This window comes from Fundulus heteroclitus, chromosome 4 (assembly GCF_011125445.2).
Source record: "Fundulus heteroclitus isolate FHET01 chromosome 4, MU-UCD_Fhet_4.1, whole genome shotgun sequence".
In the NCBI taxonomy this organism is placed as follows: domain Eukaryota; kingdom Metazoa; phylum Chordata; class Actinopteri; order Cyprinodontiformes; family Fundulidae; genus Fundulus; species Fundulus heteroclitus.
The window spans coordinates 32,599,280-32,624,765 of NC_046364.1; the positions used below are offsets into that span (position 1 = coordinate 32,599,280).

The following is a 25,486-nucleotide window of genomic DNA, read 5'->3' on the forward strand; positions in this document are numbered from 1 at the left end:
TCCGGTTCCTGACACCCAATGTTCTGTTCCTCCCGTTTGCTTCGAACAGAGACTGATTTCTTGCCTTTATTGCCCATTTTGTATGCCGACTCGCCTGTCTTATTGCGTCCTAGCACTGCTGTCATGGCAACAAAATCACGTCATGTTTCTGAGGTCATGGCAACGGTACAGATCGGCGTTGTTGCTGAGAAGAAAAGAGAAGACAAGGCACCCCCCCCAAACACACACACACACACACACACACACAAAACCAATTTTGTTTTGGATTTTATTTTGGTACCAAACATCTCAACATGTCTACCTGAACCACACACACGTTTCCAGATTAGTACTTGCAGCTAAAAGCGTCATGAGTCTCCCATGTTGCTTTTCATGCGCATCGCAAACTAGATGGGATAACTTACAATTTAAGCAGTGTCTAATGCCGCTTGAGAAGACGTTTACAGGAGAAGGTCGTGACTGATTCAGTATAACCCGTTTTGAAAGCTTGCTTTGTGTTCACCATCATGTGTATGGTGGGGGGTGGGTGGGGTGGGGGGGGGGAGTAACATGCAGTAGCAGTGGCAGAAACAATATAGCCCTAGTTCTCGTTATCCTTCAAATGTGATTATACCCAGGCACGAGAGCAGGGTTAGCAGAGAAGCAAAAGCACATGCTCCGCTATTTAAGGGGCCTGACCTCTTTCTGCTCAGCATTGTTAGCTCTCCTGTTAAGCATCCAGGTTTCAAAAAAAACAGCCGTGACCTCAGATGGCCAGCTTGGATAAATCAATCCTATAAAAAAGACGGTTGACGTGTCATTTGCCGGGCATTTTGTTCAGCTTTGCAATTGACATTGCGTGCCATAACAACTCAGCAAAAATTGCCTTAACCCCAAGTCTTAACCCTGATAACCCCCAAGGAAGTGGGCCCGGGGTATGTTTTTACTCTGACCCCTGGGTTTGTCGAAGCGGTGACTTTGCTGTCAGCATATAGACTCAGAGTCCTGCACCTTCTCCCTAATTCTGCCCAGCTGGAAAACAAGCTCTGTTTTATAGAGCAGTCGCCACCTGCTGGCGGAAAACAAACCTTTCATGTTGCTCTTACCCTTTTTTTTTTTTCTAGGGGTTAGTTCCTTCTGCACAGTCAGTGATGCACCCTGGGATACCACTGCCGACTGGTGGTGGTCAGTTTGGATGCAACGACTCGTTTCAGCAGGCTCTCATTCTGTGTCCCCCGACAATACCAGGTAAGACATGACCCGTCATTCTTAATTTATTTATTTATTTTATCGTTTCCAGTAATATCTTGAGGTAAAATATCCCGTGCATTGCATCTTCAGGTATCCATACTAATACCGCTAAACCAGCGGGCTACTCTGTCCGTATGGAGGCCTCTGTACCTTTGGTTACTCAAGCACCGTCAATCCAGCCCTTGCAGATCAGGCCGGGAGTCATCACACAGGTAGGAGACTGATGAGGATTATAACGATGGCAAAAGTATTCATGCCCCTTAACTTTGAACATTTGTCCTACCACATGGCAAACAAATACATTTATTTCCTTTTTTTTACCTCCTGTTGTATGACAGTGTAAAGTGGTGCATAATTCTAAAGTGGTAAGATACTGGCTATATGTGCAAGGACAGTGCCACTCCAGTGGGTGAACCTCATCCGCCCGTCTTCTCCGACCAGCTTTCCGGTCGTTGCCGAGGAACAGCATCCCTGCATGGCTCTGCCGCCCTCATGTCTCATTGCGGGGATGGTGTGTGCAGAGTGATGTGCAGGGCTAATTTTACTCCACGCATAGCGTTTTGGTGTCATCTGACCGAAGCTAAATTTGCACCACAGGTTTGCCGTGTCCCCGACATGGCTGTGGGTATATTTTACACAGGATATGACATTGTTCAGTAATGCTCTGAGTAACCCCTGAAGCCTTCAGAGAACAGCTGCATTTATACGGAGATTAACTTACACGCAGAGTCTATTTTTTTTTTTTCGCGATCAAACGGCACTTTGAACCGTCTTGGTACTGAAAAGTGCTTTATAAATAAACTTGAATTGCCTAGGTGACTTCTGAGGGTGATTTTTTTAAATTTTAATTTTTATTTAGATGCGTTAAATTAAAAGAGCCTGGACTCATGTGCACACTACACTAAAAAAAAGCATCTTTTTTCTTCCACTTCCCAGCTGAGCGGCCTTGTGTTGTTCTGTCAGATAAAATCTCCTTAAAAAAAAAGATTGAACTTGTCGTTGTGACGTGACAAGGCACCGTGCTGTAGTTTGAGACGGATGGGAAGCTCGTCTCGATACGTAGAGCAGGTGAAACGTGTTTTTCTTTTTTTTCCCCCACACACTGACAGGCCTGGTCGAGCCGCGCACAGCAGATCTTGGTGCCCACTTGGCAACAGGTTACTTCTGTGCCCCCACCGCAGACCACCCTGGCATCTGACACTGTGACTGGCACACAGAGATTGAGCGACTGGGGGTGAGAACCCTTTCTATTCTAAGTTGTAATATACAACATAGCTTTCTGATTAATATGTCATTACCTTTTGGGCTTTCTTGTTGCAGGAAAGTGCGGCCCCACGGTAACCATTTCAGCTCCATGATTGCACACCCTCAGCCGTTCTTAACCAACCAAATGACCATGTCCACCCACCAGCCGGTCAACATAGGCATCGCACACGTGGTGTGGCCACAGCCGGCGGCGAACAAGCGAGCAAAGCCTTGTCTGAACAGGTACCCCACGTGGCGTTTATCCCCGACGAAAGGCATAGAGACGGCGGGTCTTTGAGAAGTGTGGCAACCTGTCTTCTGCTTCTTTTTTTTTTTTTGCAGGGGCAGCAGCATTTCCCAACACACGAACATCCAAAATGCGGCGTGCCACTCCCCGCAGATGGCAGACACAGCAAAGAACGTGGAGGAAATCGAGGAGGAGGGAGCCAGATGCCAAGAAGAAGGGCGCGCCGCGGGAGAGGGGCGAGCCGCTGATCACGGCGGCGACGGGGAGAGCTGCTGTAAAGTGGAGCCAGACTGCGAGGAGCTCTCGGTCTCGCAGGAGCAGCGGCAAGAAATGGTGATCTCGGGCCTGGCCAGTCCGACTGTGAGCGTCATCAGCATCAGCAGCGACGAAGAGGAGGATGCGCAAAGGCATTCAATGGGGGAGTAAGTACTGAGCAACGGGCTCAGTCTGATGTTTGTTGCTCTAAAAGGTTGGCGTCTTATTATTATTATTTTTGGTTTGTTTTCAATCCCAGGTGTAAGGGCACTGCAGATTGCGAGGCATGTCAGAGCACCGTCAGTATGGAGCGAGTATGCTCTCTCAGCAGTCCAGACAGTACGCTCAGCACCAGCTCTTCAGCTTCAGCCCAGTCCAACAACTCCCCATGCAAACAGCCCAACAGGTAAAGCGCTACTTCTGATCATGTTAACACAGCAAGGCCGCGTACAGCTTTTGTACTCAACAGAAACACTTTATTAACCTGTTTTCCAGCATGTCGGACGACGAGCAGGAGAGCGGCTGCGACACGGTGGAGAGCTCGCCTGCCTCGCACAACTCCGGTAACAGCAACGGTCCCTTTACAGAGCGGCGCTACATCGCTGACAGCAACCAGAACTGCGAGCCGCGGGTGGCGTGCGTCGCCCCCGAGACCGAGCCCAGCAAGCCACCGGTTCGCACCGTGGTGGTGCCTCCAATGCGGGTGCAGAACAATAACAACCACTTTTCTGTCAGTGACACACCTGGGCACACAGGTAAGCCTTGAAGTCTTAAGGCTCCTGTAACAGAAATGCATTTAAATGTTTCGTAGTTAATCTTAAAGGGCATATATCATTATTTTTGCGCTTTACCGTTGACCAGGATTGTTACTCTTGTGCATAAGGGCACTAGCCCTTGCATTTCAACAAACAACCGTGTCAGCAGAATACTTGCTGTAATTGTGCAAGTCTCACTTTTTTCCACATAATCCGCCCACGTTTTATTCACAAGGGTGTTCCTGCACCACAGTAATGGGGGTGTCAAAACTTTCTTCCAAGGACTCAAACTCTTTAAGACCGTTTGCAGGTAGTTTACCCACAATATGCTGTTTGGTCCTTCAGACTAAGGCCACTCGTTTTGGATGCAAAGAAAGTCAAAACACGCTAACATCTGCCCTGCATTTAGATAAAAGATTGTTCTGCAACTAATAACTGGTCAAATAAAACACTTTTTTTCCTGATAAAAATCAAAGTGCACAAACAGCAGTTTTGATCTCCGTGGCGATTTGGATGTTGACTCTGCTTGCATTATCAGTCGTAGTCCCGGCTCAAACTGTGCTGTCTTCATCACTTTGGATTGTTCATCCATTAAAATTTAAGATTCCGGTTGTTTTATAGTCTTGGGACAAAAAGTGTTTTGAACTGAGAGACTGGTTTTAGCCGGCTCTGAGACAGCATGTCAGGATCCATGAATGCAAATCCACACATTTTAAAGGACATATTCTTTTATTTTATTTTACCCGCTTTGAAAACCTACTGAAAAGTTAATAGTGTTTATTAATTGTATTAATTTTTTGTTTCTGGTGCTAAAATGTGATATATGCCCTCTTAATTTGGGTTGACCCAGGGATGTAAATAAGGGGTCAATCCGAATTTCCAAGCCTTTCAGAAGGAATCCGCCTAGTACAGTAGGAATATAACTTATTTAATATAAATAATTAATGGGGCATTTTTCCAATCCGGCTGCTGTGTTGTTTCTGATGGGGTCATCCACTCAGACGGCTAAATATGTTATGCCAGCTCAAAGGTCTGGTCAACACTCCTGCTGTCTGCCCCACAGGTCACACGGCCTGGGATTATCCAGTGTTAGTGTGCCACAGAGGTTCTCACAGGTGATTATGGGTGCCCTGACCTGACCAATCTGCTTTGATTTCTGATGTGAACACTTGCATGGTGTCTATATTTTTTTCAATCTCTGATATCTGCTGAAACTGTGTGGATCTGCACCTCCTAAAGCTGTGTAGTACATGCGTAGTTGCCATCAAATGTTCAATGCTGTGAACAAAATAGCGCACTGACCAGGACGATTTTGTGTTTTAGAACTGTAGATTTTCTGGGGTTTACGCATGATCTATGTGGGCTTTTGTAACTGCTGTGATCAGTTGTAACAACTAATTTCAGAGCCATTTTTTTACATGTCTTTAGAAAGTAGAGGATTTGGCTTTAAATCCTAAGAGAAAACCATACAGAACCATACCGCTGTCCTGTCAAACGGCATCTCTCCTCCCCGCCTTTAAATCCCTACTACCGACGGCCAGCATAAAAGGCCACGGCTATTTTAGTGCCGCGGGATTTATTTATAGCTAGAGATCTGACCCCACCATGAGCTTTATATTCGAGCTTAGTTAGAAACCTCTCCTCTTCTTCGAAATATTTCTATTTATAACCATCTATGTTTTAAGCCCCAGCGCTGATCCCACACAGCAGAAATCTCCGATAAGCCCACAGAGCTGCAAATGTTTCCAAGTGGGTACCGAGACATGCTGTGCATTTGCAGTTGTTGCAGTTAGATACGTGCTCCAGCTCCAAGTCCTGTTTGCCTGTTAAATCTAGTCTGACACCATGACCTGGGCACCAATATCTCTGTATTCACGTGTTATCCCCCCTCCCTCCCTGTCTCTGTCTCTCTCTGTCTCCTGTTACATGACCTCTCTCGATCTTAGAGTCTTCGTGCCACCCCAAAGGGCGAGGCATTCCTGGGCGACAGCATCACCACTCCACGCCGCTCCTCAACAGGCCGCAGAAAATCACCCCCGTGTTCCAGCCCCAGCAACAGCAGCCAATGGGCTTTGGGCAGGTGAGGAAATTCACAGGGAGACTCAGAATACAGACTGGTGCACTTCTACACAGCTCGAGGCTCACTGAAAGCAGAAAAAAAAAGTTGCAATTCATCGGTCAAGTGTAATAATAATTGAACTTTATTGATCTCTCAATGGAGAAATTCACTTCTGCATCTTAACCCATCCCCACTGTGCGGCGCCTGGGGAGCAATTGGGGGTTAAGGGTCTTGCTCATGGACCCAGAATGGCAGCTTGTGGGAGTGTAATTTAGCAGCGTAATCATTCACCTGATCAGAGTTATTTACAGTACAGTTTTCAAATTTAATTGAGTTTATTCAAACAACTCCAATTCACGACACACCTTTTCATGATACTTTACAAAATCGAAAATCAATGCAATCGAAGCCCGCAGACTGATTCAAGAGCATCCTCGTTGTCAAACGTTGAGTTCAGTTTCTTTTTCAAGTTGGGTAAAAATTTTTCCGTTCATGGAAACCCAGCAGATTGCATCGAGCCATTGACTTAAAGCATTCACTCCTCCTGGGTGAGCGCGCACTCGTCGGCTTTGCAGCAATCCCTCATACCGAGCATGCATGTAGCGACAGTGGAGAGAGGAAAAAAAACTCGCCTTTAACAGGAAGAAAGTTAGGACTTGAAGAGAAACGGGGGTAAAAACGCTGAAAGACGGGGCCAAGCCATCATCTATGGGAGAACATGAAGTGGTTGGCAGCAGTAGCTCAGCCGATGCCCCCTTCAGAGGAAGGTGTCACAACTAAACAGAACGCTGGGGCCTGATGTAGCTACCATGAAAAGATAAAAACAGAGAGAGAGAGAGAGAACATCAAGTTAGTTTTGATATGATGAGCTCATTATCACTATGCAGAAAAGCATGTTTCACCTTCTTAATGAGATCAAACACATGGTTACACATATTCTCACTCATTAAAGGAGCTTTAGTTCCTGGCAGAAGTATTGCTGATTTTTGCTCGTCGCGTATCTCTTTATACCACAGTCAGGGCATTACGTTTTAATCATCAGATTTAGCATCTTTTTTTTTTTTATTTTTTTTTTTTTTTTGAGGGGGACGGTTGAATCTGACAAGAAGCTGCCAATTTTTAATAGAGTGACTTCTGAAGATGCTTGGGTTGGTTGTGACTACATTTAGGGACTGAAGAGCGATAAGGAGCACATTTGAATTGCAAATGTTTCCTATTTCTTGCAGGGCAAGCGTGTGTGATTAGCGTTCGACTTCATGTTGTAAATGCAACGTTATCCACCACGGTAGCTGTTCTAACATCTCCCCTCCTACTTTAGGGATATTTTCAATGTACAGCAGCGTCGCTTACTTATTTTAGATGTGCACAATGGTAGAAATGAAGTGAATATCAAGTCAACTGATTTTCCCTTAATTAGTCATGGTCACAAATCATAACCAAAAGGTTTGTGAAACTTTAATTTGTTAAAAATTCTTTAACTGTGAACACCCGTGACAGCAGTATGGCTGGCTACAACCCCTCTGGGTATTTTTATGAAGATTGCGTCATCGTGTGCAAAACACAACTTCTGCATGCTAGATTTCTTTTAAACGGACAATAAAGAGTAGTGTGCAAAATGCTTTAAATAAAGCAAATTTACTCAAACTGAACTGAAGCTAAATCTAAGTGCAATGGCGTTGGCCGGAGCTTAGAGTTTACAACATCATTGTTTATGATTTATTTGGTAATTTATAAGATGATCCCAGGAAAATTGACCCATTTGTCCTGCTGGATTCTGCATTTGGCATTATTTTAGTATTTTATTTTGTATTCAGTACATATATTCAGCAGCGGCTGTAGAACCAGCCGCTCCAGGACTGAAAGCCACCAGGTCACCTTCATACATGATAATTAGAAGCTAAGACCTGAGATCTGTTCTTCTCGCCCTCAGGTCCAGCACTTCGGTTCGTGCCACCAGGAATGGAACGGGAACTTTGCCAGCCGGCGGCCGCAGGCTTACATCCCCCCCACCATGCATGGGCATGCCTTTACACTTTCCCACAGCAGCCCGAACCACACAGCGGGCCCCCACCCCCACCTTGGGGGGCACCCCCATTCCCAGCCCACCCTACTGTCGTACCCCCCGTCTGGCCCTTTGGTTACGGCTGCCCCCGTGGCCCACCTCCTGGCATCCCCTGGCGCCTCCCGCCCCGTCCTCCAGCCCACCTATGGCATATCCCATCCGGCAGGCATCGTGCACCAAGTGGCAGTGGGCATCAACCCCCGGCTGCTGCCCTCCCCCACCTTGCACCCACAGAGCCAATTCAAACCCCTTTTCCCGCCGCACTCGTACATCGCTTCGCCTGCTTACGGCAGTTTCCCCCTGAGCCCTACCAAACTAAACCAGTACCCCTACATCTGAGTGTGGCTCTGGTGCCGTTCAAACCACCCGGAGGCTAAGCAGGGCGACAGTCTATCCTAAACCACAAACAACATGGTTTTCATTTCTAATAATAATAATAATAATAAAAAAAAAAAACCATGGCACAACCACAGAGAAAACAAGCTATTTTTTGAATCACGTAGACTTGGTTGTAATTGAACTTTGAGCTTTAAAAAAAAAGAAAAGAGGAAAAAAAAAAAAAAGAGTTCCAACGGTGGAGATTTGGCAAAAATTAAGAAGGAAATAATGTATGAATGACTGAATGATCGAATGAATGAGTAGTTAAACTCACACTTAATGTGTTTTGCACATTTGATATATCTTTGCATTGGATCTTCTACGAATACTCCTCAAGACAGGTAAATAATTGGGGTGTTGTTGAATAGTTAGAAAACCCCCCAGTCCCAGCTATTTTTCTACATTGCCTTCTTATGTGTGCAAGACACATCCATATTTGTAAAGCCATCCCAGTGTCTAGCTCTAGATCGACAGACGATGCACATGTTGTCCACGGTGTATGTTGTACTGCGTTTGAAGTATTTGTACCTTTTTCCCTGTCTTTCGGTGTTCGCTATGTCCAGTCAGTTATCCGATTTTAAATAGGGTCGTTCATCACGCTGCATGTGATCTTGCATGAGCAAAAATGTAAAACGGAAAGATGCATAAACGTCGCTCTTATTGTTTGTGTCACTAGACTCGCTGCATTGTATAACTGTCCCCAGCCATAGTGCCTTACATATTTTGAGGTTGTTAATGTTACTACTTATATATGACTATATACGTGAATATTAATGTACTGGACTGCAGCACTTGAAATTCCAATCAGTCGATGCATCCTATGTGTGAGTATATATATGCACATGTGTATATGTTCCATGCATAGCCTGCATGGATGTGATGTATCGCGGACAGCGGTGCTTATTTTCCGGAGTCTATGTATATTTCAGTGTGTAGTGAGTTCCCTTTTCTGTTCTTTCAAGAAGAACGGCATGCTTTGCTGTTGCGAATGCCTGCTGTTTCCTTAAAAACGTTTGATTTTTTTATTTTGATTTTTTGTCGTTTTTCCTCTCTGTTTTCCGAATGAACTAGTGTACAAAGTGCAAGTACTGAGTATTGCTTAACATTTGATAATCACTTTCTATTTAGTGAAACTTACTACTAACAGTATTTGTACTGTTTAAAAACTGCAATACAATCTAAATAGTTGTTGATTATATATTTCTTTTTTCTTTTTTTTTTGTCTTATTTTATTTGGAGTGTTTTCACTTTGTTTTTAGATGTTTAGAAGTGTGACGGGCATGGCTTTGATTAGGTAAGATATAAAAAAAAAATGCAAATTCATTTTACGGTATGGGGTATTCTTAGCCTGAGCAAACCATGCAGTATTTGATATACACACAATATATGACATATATTATAGAGCTAGAATATTTAGTACAGATGCTTGTTAAGGTGTGAGGTAATTGTGTGCAATTCTCTCATTTATGCATGTGTGACAAAGTTAACTTTTCCCCTTTACATTAATACCATTTGTTAAAGGCTTAACGCTTTCAATGTCAACTACTTATTTTATACATTCCGTCAGGGAGGATATATATATATAGCGTATATATATATATATATATATATATATATATATATATATATATATATATATATATATATATATATATATATATATATACGCGTGTGTGTGTGTGTTTTTGTTTGGTCATTGGCTCCTAAAAGTGTACATACCTCTATTAAAATGCAAGATTTTGTTAAATGCAAAAATTAGACTTGAAACAAACAAGTTTATTTCAAGGGACAAAAATAATGAAAAATAAGAAAAGCGTAATGACTTGATAGTGTAGAAGTGCTCTCCCTTGGATTAATACTTTGTTGAATCCATTGTCAGTCATTTTCACAGTTCAGTATTCCTTAGGATACACAAGTGAATCGGATTATCCTGAAATAAAGTTCAGCGGATCTTTCCTTGTATTTTAGACGTTGGAAAACTTTAGGTAAAGCCATAGTTTGCAGAGAAGGTTGCAAGGGATCAAAGGGATCTGGATGCACGCAGGTCTCAGACGTGAGAAGGTTAAAAGAAAAGATCCGAATCATTATCTATGCACCATGTTCACCAGAGTGAAGGCGCTCACCAATGGTCGGATACCAGATGGGGCAAAACTGGCCATTTCTCTAATAATAACAAACAAGTGCTGGCTGCATTCTTCCAGTACCTTGATAGAAAATCGGTCATAGTCTGATGAAACTCAGCTCCAAGCTTTGGGCTATAGTTTTAAATAGTATATTTGGCAAAGCAAAGACATCAAAAGACCTCCCGACCCACTGTACCAACATTGAAAGGGTTAAAAAAGGGTAGTTTTGGCGTTTTTATGTTTTTTTGTATATATATATTAGATGTTCTACAACAGAATGAGACCTGAAGTCCTGAAACCTTAAGTCACTCTTTTCCTCGTTATCCACTGCAGTCTCTAGCTCCTCTCTTCCCTCTGACCCCACTATCAATGATGTGGTCAATTTTTTACAACCACACTCTCTCCTCCTGCCTTAATCCGTTAGCCCCTCTTAAAACAGCCGCAGCCTCTTTCTCCACCTCAGCCCCATGGCACACCCCTGATCTCCGCAAACTCAAAAAAGAATCCCAGAAAATTTGAGCGTCTCCATAAAAACAAAACTGGTCTCACGGTCCATGCTTAGAAACACTTCAGCACTCAAATCTGCCCGCTGCAAATTCGGCTCGGACTTTATCCATCCAATCCCTCAAACCCCCGCACTCTATTTTCCACTTTTACAAAACGCACTTTGGACACGCCTGCTCTAGACACCTTTTTATTTATTAACAATAAGAGCCAAAATGGCTCCTTTGATTGTAAAGGATGCCGGCCCTGCTGTAGGGGGTCGGCACCAGTGACTTCCCCTGAACAAAAGACAGCAGTTTCAAAGGATCTCGTCCAGAATCCAGAACAAAACTCTACAGAAAATCTTTGAGCGTCGCTTGAAGAGGGTCCGCGGACAACAGATGTTCCCATAATCAGAGATTTAGTGGCCGTATACTGAAGTGGCGTACTGATGGATGGAGAGAGACTGAACTAAATAAATCTAAAGTAATCATTAAAGGGTGTGGGCTTCTAGGCAAGCGGTGCAGCATAAATGCCGCTTTATTAATCACAAAAAGCTGGCATTTTAACATGGGTGTGTACTCTTCTGGGAGCCAATGAACTCATTTGTTGCGTGTATTTTTATTTTATTTTATTTTCCTTTTTTTTTTAAATGTCATTTATTCGTTGTTGTTTTTTTTTATTTTTATGAAGTTGCTTGTGCAGCACCAAAGACTGTAATTCATTTATCGAGCAAGGTAGCTATTCTGTTTGCATAGACCTCAGTTATACCGTAGTTGTAGTACAAAGGTTTTGTTCAAAGAGAAAAAAAAAAGGTTATATTTAAAAAGAAAAAACACACACAAAAAAAACAGCTGATGTTTTGTCTAGCTTGTTGGGCAATTAACGAGTCGTATCATTTCTTTCTTGAATGTATCATAGATAAGCTGCTATATGATGATTGCCACTTCAATAGCTGTGAAATTGGGTGATTTTTCTCCTCTTGAGTTTGAACTTAGCGTTTTGTATAGGTCCCTAATTATCTGAACTAGAAGTGGTTTTGATTTTCCGTGTTTGCGTTCATATTCGGCGTGTCACTGTAACTACTGTATTTGCTGATGATGAACATTAGTTGCATTTGTTGTTCCTCGGGGTGCGTGTTTTTTTCGGCATCAGTATTTTATCCTTATTAACCTCTCGGGCTCGTCACTGCATATAAACGATGTATCGGTGTAACTTAAGTTTTTGTACGTTTTCATATCGATGTTTTGTACGCATCCGAAGCTGTAGCTTGCAGGATTGATTTAACTTTCTCATTGCACGAACACCTTGTCGTCACCAGTACTCTTTTTTTTTTTTTTTTTTTTTTTTTTTTTTGTGAGTTTATGGGAGCACTGTGAGAGGCCGGAAAACGAAACACCAAAAAACAACAACATAAAAACAACGACAAAGCAAATGAATCCAGTCGTGCCCCTTTCACATCGGACACACAAACGCACTTGTCGCTACGCACGTACAAAGCTGGTGAGCCTTGGAAATGTTTGATTAAAGAAAGAAACTAAAATTTACCCCATATGTTTTTTTTGTTTTTGTTTTTATCTCTTTGTTTTCGCAACTTTATTTTTATCGTCAAAAGGATTCCGATGATTTACCGCAACCTTTTTTTTCTCTGTTCAATGTTCTATCCGGGTAGAGTATCAAGCTGGGATATTCTAACCTGCCTTGCGTTTGGATCGCTCTCCCCTTTATGAGTGACTCGTATCAAAGTGTGTCGTCAGCGCGAGGCGGTGGCCGTTGCTATGTGTCCTTTACTGAAACTGAGACAGTGTGAGCAGCACTGCGTATGTGCCTTGAGATCCGGAAAAGTGAATGAACGAAGAAGGCAGAGAATCCTACTCCACCATCATGTAGGCATTTTTTTTTTTTTTCTTTTTAGCGGCCGCTTTACCAGAAAGGGAAAGGTGAAAAAAAAAAAAAAATTCAAGGTAGGACTTCGTCGTAGAGTCACTCCAGAGAATTTGACGCCTGATCTACCCTTCTGTCAAAAAAAAAAAAACAGCGTACGAAGCAGCCCCTGTGGCAGCAGGCTGATTAAAAAGCCCCCACACACAGTTAGACTTTGAATGACATGACGCACGGTGATCTTCAGATAGTCACTCTGGCTGAACAGCAGATGCAATACTTTCCATTGTGCGGTCATTGCACCACCAAGTGTTCTTAGATAATCTCCACGCTTTACATTACCTTGCATGAACACGTGCACACGTTGCTTCGCTTTTGTTTTTTGTCTTCTGTCATGCAGATCAGGGGGGCCAAGTTGGAGCAACCAGAGCACAAGCTGACAACACTTCTGGTCCTTTTAAAAATCAGAGGAGCCGGTGTTGATCCTGTGCTCTGGATGGAAACTGCTCTCCACGTTCAAACGACGACGCTGATACAGCTTTATGTTTTTAGGGCTTTTTTTTTTTCTTTGCTGTATGTTTTACTGATCCCATTCAGATTTCACTTTGGGAAAAAAAAAAAAAAATCTTACGATGACGACGAGGCACGAACTTGACGCATCAGCGCCAGAGATAGTTGCCCCAGGAATAAGCATGTGATATTGTCATCTGTGTTTTGACTCCCTCAAAGCTTACTCACCAGCAACGCGCCTGCATCAACTCTCCCGTGTTTGTCCGGCGAAAAGAACGGATGCAAGAGGAAAAAAAAAATCTTTACGTTCTTTTGCATTTTGTTCTAAAGCGATTGAGATCATTGTTTATAGATTTCGGAGGATTCTGGTAACATTGAAGCAGATGAAACTGCTGTCTGTAAAATTACCATTTTTTTTTTTGATAAGGACATTATGCTTTAGACATGTTACTTCAGGGTCTCTTACTAATCTGGATGTCCTACTGTGTAACTCTTTGATTTTGATTGAAAAAAAGGGTTGTTTTTTTCTCAAGTTCTTCTTTTCAGTCTTCTGGTCGTCTCGGTCAATTTCAGAGTTAATTCACACTGCAAGTTATGGAATCACCTGTAGATCACGCATCAGTTAGACTTTCTTATGAAGTCTGAACTGTTAACCGTTTGAATACCTGTAGATTTTTTTTTTTTTTTTTTGTGTGGCTTTGTTTTAATGTTTTGTTTGCTTTTTCTTTTCTTTTCTTTTTTTAAGATTTCGTGCTACACTAGTTTGCCATGTAGCAATTGCACTGTGCAATATTTACAGTATGAGGACTGGGAAAACTAACTCTATGGATGTGATGTCTCTTATACAGTTTGCGATAGTGTTTCCTCTCTAGTTCTCAGTGATTTAGGTGTGACCAAGCCTTCTCTACTTTGTCACATTAAGCGGGTTTCCAGGTGACTCTTTTGGTGAGTGTCAAAATAAGACTTTATGGTGTATTATTGTTAAGATTCACTTTGAATTAAAAAAAAATCTATTGATGCAGCTGTTTCTGTCTCCTGACTGTTCCTCCATCACTCACTTTCATACTCAGTTTCTTTTATTAAAGACAGGGACAGTAAAGTTGACAAGGCAAATGATATAATTGTTTACACGAGGAAGAGAAGTCAGAAAAAGAAAAAAAAGATAAGTCAGCCATTTTTTTTCTATGCCAAGAATCAAAGTATCTATGATTTATACTTGTAGATTAAGATAAGAAAACATGGATGAAATCATGTGTATTTAGTTTTAAGCTTTAAAAAAGTAGCAAAAATTAAATAAGGGTATGAACAAAAACAAGAATTTGGATTTTAAGAAACACACATATCCTTGCTTTACATACTTACTGAGGAGCGTGCATTGACTTCCATTCATTTTCAACCTTTTCTAAGGCCTAACCCTAAACCTGACCATTCCCAGGACATACCTAACCATTACTTAAATCTAATTGACACCTAAGTCCTAAACCAAACCCCTAGCCCAGAAAAAAAGTGAATGCCAGAAAAGATCCTCAGTTTACTAAAAAAATGCACAAAAAATGTTCTCACTAAGTTGTAAGTACACATACACACACAACAGGTGGCCACTATATGTAATCATTTCTAATTATTATTGTTGAATTAATTCTATTCACCTAATTTATGTAATGTTAGTAATAACTTATTTTTAAATAATAATAATGTTAGAAATTGTGGAATTAATTAAATAATTATATAAGCCTTGTCCCTGGGCATATATTGGTAATCATATTATTTAAACACAGTAAGTAATTTTATTTTGCAATAATGATAATAGTATTTTTATTATTATATAACGTTAATTAGACATTGTAAATAGTTATTAATTTAACAAGTGGCATAAATTATATTTGTTGAAATTGTGTCAAATTTATTCAAAATTACTTCCAAGTTCCTGTCTGAAGCTGGGCATTAGCAGTGTGTACATAACTCGTGTCTTAATAATAATGGCAACAATAATACATTCTATTTAAAAACGCCTTTCAGAGCGGTCGATGGCGTTGCACAAATCCACGATTAAAAACAATACACATTAAAATTTTACATTGAACAAGCAATGAGTAGGCTGACTTTTGTGAGCCAAGGCTGCCATCTTGTGGAGCTGAGGCGGTACAACAGCCACTGCTGTAAGCCTCCCCTCCCGTGCAAACGCTGGGCGTGTTAAGTTTGACAGTAGCTTGAGCTGTGAACTGACATTTTTTACTAGAAATGTGGTATTTGTCAGCCTTTCACCATAAATGAGCGAGGCCAGTGGTGAAATGTAATGAATAGCCCACACATCTTGGCTGTTTGATCTCCATACGGCCAGCAGAGGGCGCTCTGCAGACAGGACAGCTTAGACTTTTCTCTACAGATGCTATTTTGTTTCAGCCTGACCGGGAGGATAGCCGACCTAAATCGTCCATCCGCTTTCCGAGCTCCGCGGAAACATGCTTACGTCGGTGACTTAATGTCCCCTGAACGCAGCCCGGTGGCTGACATCCATCGGCAGCGGGTCTGAGCGAGCCACTTCACCTCCAGCTGCGAAATGTCAAAGCCTTTTGGACCAAGCGAGAGCGCCGCTCTGCGCCACACGGCGATGATGGGTGGACCAAGCGCAGCGGAGCGATAAGGGCGCATTCCCTAATTTCCCTTCAACGCCGCGTCCTCCCCCCCCTCTCCACTAGCCCTCCCCATCTCCAGCCCCGGACACACGACGTGAACCCAGTGACGGCTGTGTTTCCCCTCCCGTTCACACACACACACGTGGATTTATCCAATGCATTATTTACCAGCCAAACTTCAGCAACTTGTCCTCTGGATATGGCTCCCGGTGTGAGGAGTGATGGGCGGCTGGGTCATCCCGAAGTGCCGGGAGCCTGTGGGGCGGAGGACGCCGATGATGGATGCTCGCCGCGCAGGAGGGCAGCCGGAGGAGACGGGAGGAGGAGGAGGAGGAGGAGGAGGAGGAGGTGTTTGAGGAGCGCGCTGCGAGCCGGAGCGGCGGGGATGCTGGCGAACCGCATGTTGTCTGTGGCTCTGCTTTCGCTCCTGGTCCGGTGCGCCGTGGCCGCAGAGGGTAAGCTCGCCGCCGAGCTATGCGCTCCGACACGCCGAGGCGCATGCTGATCTGTTGCGCCAACGTCTTTTCTGCATTAAAACCTGCCCTGCATGTGGCATCTGCTGGGAAGGAGGGGGAAGAAGATCAAGAAGAAAAAAAAAAAAAAAAAAGGAGCACACAGGGTGGAAAATTGATATTTTATTCTACACAGGCAGCGTTTTGTAATCCACTGCAGGGTGCGTGATTCCCGGGCTGTGTGAATGGAGCTGCGGTTGGATGAATACCTTGATAAATATATATATATATATATTTTTATATAAGGAAGAAAGAATAAGAGAAAAACTTATATAATTTCACTATCCCAGTAGGTCTTTCCATATGCTGTAAGATGCTGTTGTTGCACTGAAAAAAATGAACGCAGTCACCCGCTGACCTATTGGCTGGCCAAAAACGCCTCAACAGCACTCACATGTGAAAATCTTCCAGTCTGTGGTGATTCTGCTCCGACTCTGCCTGTACCTGCGCCCGCAGCCATTTAACTCCTTTGTCTCACTGGTCTGATTGCATTGCACAGAGCTCCAGAAGCTGCACTCCTCGGCAAGAGCCATTTCGACCTCATCTCTGTAACCCCGGTCCAACAACTTCACTGCCTCGGTCGTACTTCCGCTGCTGGTCCATTTAAGTTACATTTCCACCACATGGGGTTATTAAACAGTGTGGTTGTCTGTAATGAGCTGCAGGGAGTTATTCTGGGGATTGCAGTGCATTTACAGGGCAGTCTTGTTTTCAGAGCATCTGGGAAAGCACTAATGACACGCATACTCAAGCCCTCAGTGGGCCTGTTTGTCTCGGGGTGCACGCAAGGCAGCTGAGGTAAGTCAGGGCGACTTTGCTCAACATTTTGGAGCAAGTATTTCCCTGTGAAAGACAGACAGTCCCTCTCTGCATGTGCACTGATCTATCTGGCAGCTATTCCACCCAGCTCAGGCAATTCTTTCTGCCACTTCAGCAGAGATGGCCCTGAAGGTCTCTGTGTGCTGCCACAGCTGAAAGGAGAACAAAACAAGATAGTCCTTTGCAGGTGCTGAGCAAACTGTGGCTAACCCCCCCCCCCCCCCCCCCCTCTCCTCCGGGCTGCAAACGGCGGCGGTGTCGCGGCTGTAGTCTCACCTCTTGCTGATGCACCACTACAGCACAGTCCCCTCCTCCTCCTCCTCCTCCTCTCATCTCCTTCTCTTCCTCCTCCTCACCGTCAGCACATCCATTCTTAAACACAAGTGCAGCAGCACCTGGGCTGCTAAATATTTTGTGACGGTAGCATACAAGTCCTTTTGACATTCACTTAAGTCAGATTCAAGGATGTGAAATCTGTGCAACATATATATATAAAAAAAAAAAAGTATAATTAAGGTTTTCAGGGCAGGGAATGACAAAGTGATCATCATGCTGGACTCAAAAGCCGTTCCATTAGTTGAAATTTGAAATTAAATTGGAACTCAAGGTTTTCACTTTGCGTTCCTCATGGATCGTTAATAGATGCATTTCTAAAGGGTAGTCTGGGTCCTGCTTGTGAGCAAATGAGAAGGCACGTCTTCTCTCTGCAGCTCATATTGGGTCTCTCTTTTGTCGCTTTCGTAAACATAATATTACTCTTAGGTGGGGAAGGTTAATATATTCCCTTCGTGGAGCTCTGGGTCTGTCCAGGGGGTCCCCTCCCTCCCGATCAGATGCCCAACCCACCTTAACCGACTCTTTTTGATGCAGAGGAGCAGCAGCCCCGCTCTAAAATCCCCCCCCCCCCCCACCAGATAACTGAGCTCCTGGCTTTATCTCCACAGGTAAGCCCAGCTGTCCTTTGGAGAACGCTGATTTCAGCTGCTTGTATGAAGTCATTTGTTCTTTCACGCATGACCTATATATCTCCTGACCGTGGCTGATGGTTGGAAAAAGACGGGGCTTTGTTTTTGTAGAAAGGAGGTAGCTGCAGCACAGTGGGAAGAGCGGTTGTCTCCCAACGCAAAACGGTTTGGTTCGACTCAAGCCTTTCTCTTCCAGCTCCATGTTGATGTGCCCTTGGGCAAGGTGCTTCACTCCAAGTTGCCTTCTAATCTGCATATGTGCACGCTTGTGAGTCTGGCTGGGTGAATGTGACTCAAGTTTAAAGAGCGCTTTGAGTAGTGAGTATATAAGTTTACTTCCCATTGAAGTCAAGGCCTCAGTCCCGTCCATCTCATGCTCCCTCCTGCTATGATTCATTACCAAGATACTTGAACTCCTCCTCTTAAGGCACTCACTGATCCCCCAACCCCAAGAGAGCAGTCCACACTTTTCTGGTCAATAACCTTGGTTGCAGAGTTGAAGGTGCTAACTCTCAAGCCTGGCATTCAACATTCAGCTGTGAAACCCTGCAGTGAAGAGCAGGGGCGGCTCTAGACAGGGGCCCACAGGGGCCAGTGCCCCTGTAGAAATGGTCCTGACATAACATTAAATAAATTTCTTACAATTATATGCATTGGTGAAGAAACCACACCTGATTTGTCACTTTGACCAATTTTTTTTTTTTTTACCTTTACAATTTCACCCTAACAAGGGTTTAAAAATCAAGGTGTTTTACTTTTAGCTTCCGCTGTATTGAGCTGGGATCACAGTTTTCATCTGCTAGATCAGGGATCTGAAACCTGCAGTACCAGAGCCCCAAGTGTCTCACTTCATATTATTAAGTGATTAAATATTGCCCTGTTTTATGATTTCATTCTTTTATGTGCCTCTGTGAAAAAAACAGTGGCCCCACCTTGGCCCCCCTGGTAAATTTGGTCTAGAACCGCCACTGGTGAAGAGGTCATGCCCACTGAGCTATATTATACACTGGAGTGCTAATCACCGTCTGTTTGAACGAGTCGCTTTGAAGCCACCAGCCGCCATATTGGTACTCCCTATTTCCCCTCAGTAACTAGGTAATATGTGCGCTACAGCATCGAATAACGAGGATTTTCTCATGTTCAGGGGGGGCTTAAAACTTTTAAAATGTCAAATGCCATATAGTTTTATGTTATGTTCTAAAAATATCAGGTACTGAGAAAGTCATGTGCTGAAATATTATGCATTTTATTCATTTAAATATATATGTTTAACATTTATAAATATATAAATAACAATATACAAAAACATATATTTACATATGTGTATACATATATATACATATATACATATACACATACTTATATATACATATATATATATATATTTAATATGAATAACATGTAAAATATTTCAGCACCTAATTTCCTAGTAGTTGATAGTGTTAGTACATCCACTGACTGTAAAATTACCTGTGAAACGTTTTCACACAGCCAGAAAACTGCTTGTTGTTGCAACCAAATCATATGGGATTCTGTGAGAGTAGAGAGTAGCAAGATGGCGGCCACTGACTTCAGTTTTTCAGCAAAATCAGCACTCCAGTGTATTATATAGCTCAGTGGTCATGCCCCCAAGATGTCCACAGCACCATCAGGTCTCAACCTGATGGTGCTGTGGTTCCGAAATCAGACCCCGCTGTGACTTCAGATCCTGTCAATCAATGCAAAAAAAGAAAAAAAAAAAAAAAAAGATTTGGGGCAGCCCTGGTGGAGTCCAACACAACCTGGGAACAAACACGACTTTGTTTTGGCAATCAGCACAGTTTACAAAAGCATTGTGTGTTTTAGCTGAAATTGTGGTCAGGTGGATCCAGTTTGATTTAGCCTCTTTTTTTTTTTTTTTTTTTTTTTTTTTCCGTGTCCTTCCATGTCCATAAACTCTTAAGAGGCCCCTCTGTAATATGTGCTTTTTAGCTATGGCGAGGTCAGGTTAGGGGCATGTTGCATAAATATGTCTAAATCTCTGATTGCCCTCAGAGGAATAGGACAAATGCAGCAACAATTTGATTGACTAGGACTCTAAGAGTTCGCTGACTAGCCTAAATCATGCAGTTGAGAGTCACTCTGACAGAGTAGCAGAGGGTCCTCTGCACACATGAGTGTACAATCATCTCTGCTTCAGTTTCCCCCCCCCCCCCCCATGCAATGTATTTCTGGTATAAACCATTCCCAAAAAAAAGGATTAAAATGTCCTGTTTGTCAGTAACCAAACTAAAACTGAGAAAAGAGAGGAAGAAAAAAAACAAACATTTACCTTCTGGTCTGATGAAAAAAAAAAAAAAGACCAGGCTTAAACCTACTCAAACATCTGAGGGAAAGCATTAAGGTGGAAACTCACAGATGCTTCATCCAATCTGGTAAAGCTGGAAGAGCCTCCCTGGAAGAAAGGAATAAATCTGTCCAGGACCTCTCAGACATAATCAGAAGCACCCAGAATTGCAAATTTCGTCCAAGTGATGGATGGATACTTAAAGGCATTTCCGGATTTGTTTCACTAACCTTCCAAAAGTTTCATCACTTGTCTTTACGCGCTGCTGAACCTAAATCATCCTCTAGACGTTTCTATACAGACGGCATAACAAAGGCTTTATTATGGCGTTTGGTCATCTTTTGCTGCTCTGACAGCTTCAGCTCTTCTGGCAAGGCGGTCTTCAAGGTTTATGGGAATTATTGGCCAATTTTTTGGGTGAGGATTAGTTAGATCAGGAACTGATGTTGGATGAGAAGGCCTCATGGGCTCTTGGTCTTTGGTCCAAAAGTAATCATAATAAAGGGCTGATTGGAATAAAAATGTGTTGCGTAAATACGGCAATTGTAATATTGAGGTCAGATTGAGTTCAGTCGGACTGAAATTGTAATCTGAATGAGAGGGGTGGTTTGTGCCGATTGATAATCTGATCGGCATGCATGTAAACGCTTGTCAGGATTTTCTGAGTTATTCTGAATGTGACAAACTGACCTGAGTACGCATGTGCGCCCCACGTCAACGTGACGTATTTCCGCTTCGAGTGGTGGACAAATGTCGGGAAGCGAAACTGTCTGTGCTCCCGGTACAACCTTTCTATTAGAAACATTGAAAGAGCTCAAAACTATTGTTTATTCGGTAATGCTGGTGAAGATTCTCAGTCATCCAGGTCATGGTCATTCCAAAAAAAAAAGTAAAAAACAAAGCAACTGGACTTGTTTTCCATAGTTGAAGACATTTCGCTTCCTCTCCAGGAAGCTTTCTCAATTCAAAAAGTCTGGAGTAATGTGGAGTACCAGTCTTTATACTGCTGACTAACAAAGGCCTTGTAATGGCTTAGACAACATGCAGTTTATTCGATAATGTTTCAACCGTTATTAGAACCTCGTGCAAGTCCATTGCGGGCGCTCGGAAGACAAATGAACTCATACAAAACTGCTTTGTTTGCTATTTTTTGTTGTTCAGCAAAGATGGAAGTTATTCTTCTGTGTTTGTTTACATTTTTTTTTAGGGAAATTTAATAACTCCACATGCCAGACTGGTTCTATTTTGGATAAAGCCAGGTGCGTATAAACGCACATCATGATCGGATTAATCGATTGTGTGCCCACATAAAGGGTACAATACGATAATTTTGTTTTTGTTTTTTAAGTGAATATATTTCAATCCGATCGTGACGTTTTGTGCATGTAAACAGCTAGTGAAGGACCCATCGCCAAACTGCTGCCACAAAGTCAGGAATATGAAACTATCCAAAATGTGTTGACATTGTGCAACATCACAAGTTGTTTTTTTTTTTCACCTAAAGAGCCAAGCTAATCTCCTGAAAACCAGCTCCACACCATAATTCGCTCTGCACCAACCCTTATACATCACACATTGCGATCAGGCAAGTTACAAGAATTTTGCAACTGCCAAACCCAGACTCCTCCACTGGATCGCCATACAGAGAGACGTGATCAATCTTCACAGAGAGCATGTCTCCGCTGCTCAAGAGTCCAGTGTCGGCATGGTTAACACCACTGCATCCAACACTTAGCATTGCGCTCAGTGATGTAAGGATCGGATGCAGCTGCTTGGCCATGAAAAGCGATTCCTCAAAGCTTTCTGTACATTGTTCATAAACTAATCTGAAGGCCAAATGGAGTTTGGAGATCTTTAGATACTAGACTGCAGAAAGTTGACGACCTCAGCGTACCACTTGCCTCATCCTTACCCAACCCTCACTCTGTGATTAAACGTGGCCGACCATTTCATTGCTCAGTCAGGATGCCACAAACCGCTAACTGTGGAGTATTCGGTAGTGTGGAAATGTCACGACTGGACTCACTGCACCAGCGGATTTCTCTGAGCTCCGTTCAAAAAGATCCGTTCATTTACATCTCTTTGTCGAGGCAGTCTGCTTGCTTAAGTGCTTGATTTTATATGCCTGTGGCCACTGACGTGGTAGGAACATCTAATTTCAATAGTTCGGAGGGGGTGACCCAATACTCTTGGCAATGTAGTGCACATTCAAACCCTCAAAATCTTCTTACACGCTTTGTTTGTCGTGTAGCTCCTTTTTTTTTTGATGTTGCAGTTATTGATCAGTATGTTGACAGCCACAATAGAGTTAATTGAATCTAGCTTACCTGTTACTGAAAGGCATCCTTGTCTGGATCAGAACAACGTGAATTTTCAAAGACCAAAGCAATTCTTGCCTAATCGCGTTTTCCCTTTCCACTGTGCAGAATTCCCTGCGAAATATTCACATGTCCTTTAGACTGATTTGAAACTGATTTGCAGCTTTCACGGAGTTCTCAGCCACGGAGTTGGCCGAATGAGACTCAGGAACAGTTTGAGTACTCGAACCAGAGCGAGCTATCTGACTTCCTCTGATGTTAGGGCTGCGCGCTCCAGCAGCGAGAACCTTACAGTCGAGTGCTGACGGCTTTAACGGAGACTTACCTCACGGAGCTCTCGCTTTAAAAAGCCATCTCTGAGCTGTTGCAAATCATCAATTTCTGTCCAGACATTCATTGAAAGTAGACTCAAAGAGAAAACTGAAAGCTGTTTCCTTGTCAGGTGGCACTCTTTTTTTTTTTTTTTTTTTACCTTTTCTTACTTGTGAGTTGACAGTTAATGCATCAAATGGCTTGTGACATGCTGCGTGGTCTGTCTAACTTTTAAAAGCCTCTACCTGGGCTTTCTCTTGGTTTTTTGTTGTTGTTGTTTTAGCGCAGAGCATTTCTCTTGCTTTTTTTTTCTTTCCCCATGTCAAAATAAGACTTTTTAGGCTCACAGGAACACTAATGTTTAGGCAAAAAAAAAAAAAAAAGCAAAAAAAGAATGGAAATAACGACTCCCTGTCTCTCAGATGACCTACCTGCCTCAAGATGTTTTAGTGTTTGTTTTTGCTGGTTTCCCCTTATTGCAGCTGAACACTTTGCAGCAGTTAATTATGTTATTTGTAAACCCTTTAGGGTGGTTTTGAAATGTATACAGCTCTTCTCTATGCGTATGATTACCCCCCCAGCCCCTCCCCCCCCACCCCTCTACAGGTTCGGATTTTCACTGGAGGCTCTTAAGTTTCTCTTAGTGAACACATGTCAAACTTAGAAGTTAATATTAAAAACACGAAAAAATATTTTCCTATGTAAGAAAATCTGACTAAAATCCACAGTTTTCTATCTGTTTAATTATTTTTTTTAAATAAGACACACTTGTTTTGACAGGCAGACAGTGGGGCTTTTGTTCAACACTGTGGAAGTATTTGAGAGCAAGAAAGGGAAACACCAAAGAAACAGCATCGTCAAGTGATAAAAAAAATAAAATAAATAAATATATATATATATATATATATATATATATATATATATATATATATACATATATATACATATAATATATTAGCATTTGCAACCATTCAGAGAGTCTAAGAACATTTGGCATCTACTCTGGCTTTAAGTCACTCCCATGGCTCTTTTACTTTCTGTCAGACTGTAAAAAGTCAAAGCAGGGGACATTTTATTTTCCTCACAGCTGTATACAAAGCAGACGGCAGGCTCTGCCACACATCGACGTAAAGATAGGAAAGGCTTCTAATTAGCATCATGTACCATCTGCCTTGCATTACCCCATGTACAGTTTAGTGCAATCAGGGGATATTGTCGTTGTGCGACGGGTTATCGCCACGTTTCTCTCCATACCTTTGAGCCTCTGCGTTCTTTTGTTTCTCTGTGTTTTTCTCCGGCTGTTTTTTGCGGAGGCTGATGGCAGATGAAGGGCTTGGCTCGGCTGCTGGTTGAGAAAGGGCAGCGGGCTGGCTGATTTACTGGGCCACAGTATATTACACCAGGCTGCTCTGCACTGAGCCGTCGTTAATCACGCAGCCTCACACAGAACCACAGCAAAGGATCCCAAGGACCGCTTGTTTAGGTTCTTTAAAATGTTATCAAAACGGAAAAAACAATTGTAATTGTATAGACTGCCTTTCTATTTGTGGGTGAATAAATTATGACATTTTTTTTAATTAGAATGTCTGTAATTTCATTCAACAATCATGATGTCATGATTACTTAAGGTAATTTTACAAATGCTTAACTGGATTCCAGTCTAGGCTCTTATTGGGCCACATGAAGATACTTACAGGCTGCTCCTGAAGCTACTTCTTCTTCATTCCGGCTGTGTTGCTTTGGGTCAGTGTCGCGTTAAAAGATGAATCATTACCACAGTGGGAGCCCCACAGCACTCTGTAGCCATTGCTGTCTTGATGGATATCTCTGAAATCTGCTGCTGACAGGTCGCAGAAAAACATCCCCACACCATGATGCCACCACTGCCATGCTTCTCGGTAGGGATGGATGGTGTTTGCCAGGGGACAAACGTAGGGTGACCAAACGTCCGTATTTCCCGGGACATGTCCGTATTTCACGTCCTGTCCCGGGCGTCCCGGGTTTTTTTTAGAAAGTGAGGAAATGTCCTGTTTTTTAAATTACCTTCATTGGACCATTAAATTGACAGGCACTAGGGCACTGCGCACAGCGCTACGTGTGATGTCCTCTTTCGCTCTTGTCGGCCGCGCTTTTCTCTTCACCTGTCCCCGCTCGGCCGCGTTTGCCTTACCCCCCCCCCCCCACCCCCCCCCCCCTCGGCCGCGTTTACCTTACAACACCCCCCCCCCCCCCCCCGCCACGAGGTGTCCTGGTTTTCCCAAATGAAAATATGGTGACCCTAGACAAACGGTACCTGTTTTTTGCCTCCAGACAAGATTGTACCTCAAGCCAGACCTTCTTGATGGTTCCACCTACACAAGGGAACTCTGG

The 25,486-nt window shown here is 43.0% G+C and overlaps 2 protein-coding genes across 4 annotated transcripts in view; both read left to right on the forward strand.

The window, feature by feature from the left end:
* hipk3b (homeodomain interacting protein kinase 3b) overlaps nt 1-8,230 on the forward strand; it is a 39,360-nt gene extending 31,130 nt beyond the window's left edge. The window contains exons 8-17 of one of the 2 annotated variants that reach the window (XM_012855131.3): nt 1,104-1,227; nt 1,321-1,442; nt 2,340-2,464; nt 2,551-2,718; nt 2,818-3,144; nt 3,237-3,383; nt 3,473-3,732; nt 4,796-4,847; nt 5,679-5,812; nt 7,722-8,230. In XM_012855131.3, the coding sequence (XP_012710585.2) occupies nt 1,104-1,227; nt 1,321-1,442; nt 2,340-2,464; nt 2,551-2,718; nt 2,818-3,144; nt 3,237-3,383; nt 3,473-3,732; nt 4,796-4,847; nt 5,679-5,812; nt 7,722-8,230 (1,968 nt within the window). The remainder of the gene's footprint in view (nt 1-1,103; nt 1,228-1,320; nt 1,443-2,339; nt 2,465-2,550; nt 2,719-2,817; nt 3,145-3,236; nt 3,384-3,472; nt 3,733-4,795; nt 4,848-5,678; nt 5,813-7,721) is intronic. The other variant, XM_012855133.3, reaches the window with a different exon arrangement.
* Nucleotides 8,231-15,497: 7,267 nt separating this feature from the next.
* Nucleotides 15,498-25,486, forward strand: part of kiaa1549lb (KIAA1549-like b) — a 90,882-nt gene continuing 80,893 nt past the window's right edge. The window contains exon 1 of one of the 2 annotated variants that reach the window (XM_012855130.3): nt 15,498-16,319. In XM_012855130.3, the coding sequence (XP_012710584.2) occupies nt 16,064-16,319 (256 nt within the window). In that variant the 5' untranslated portion in view covers nt 15,498-16,063. The remainder of the gene's footprint in view (nt 16,320-25,486) is intronic. The other variant, XM_036136419.1, reaches the window with a different exon arrangement.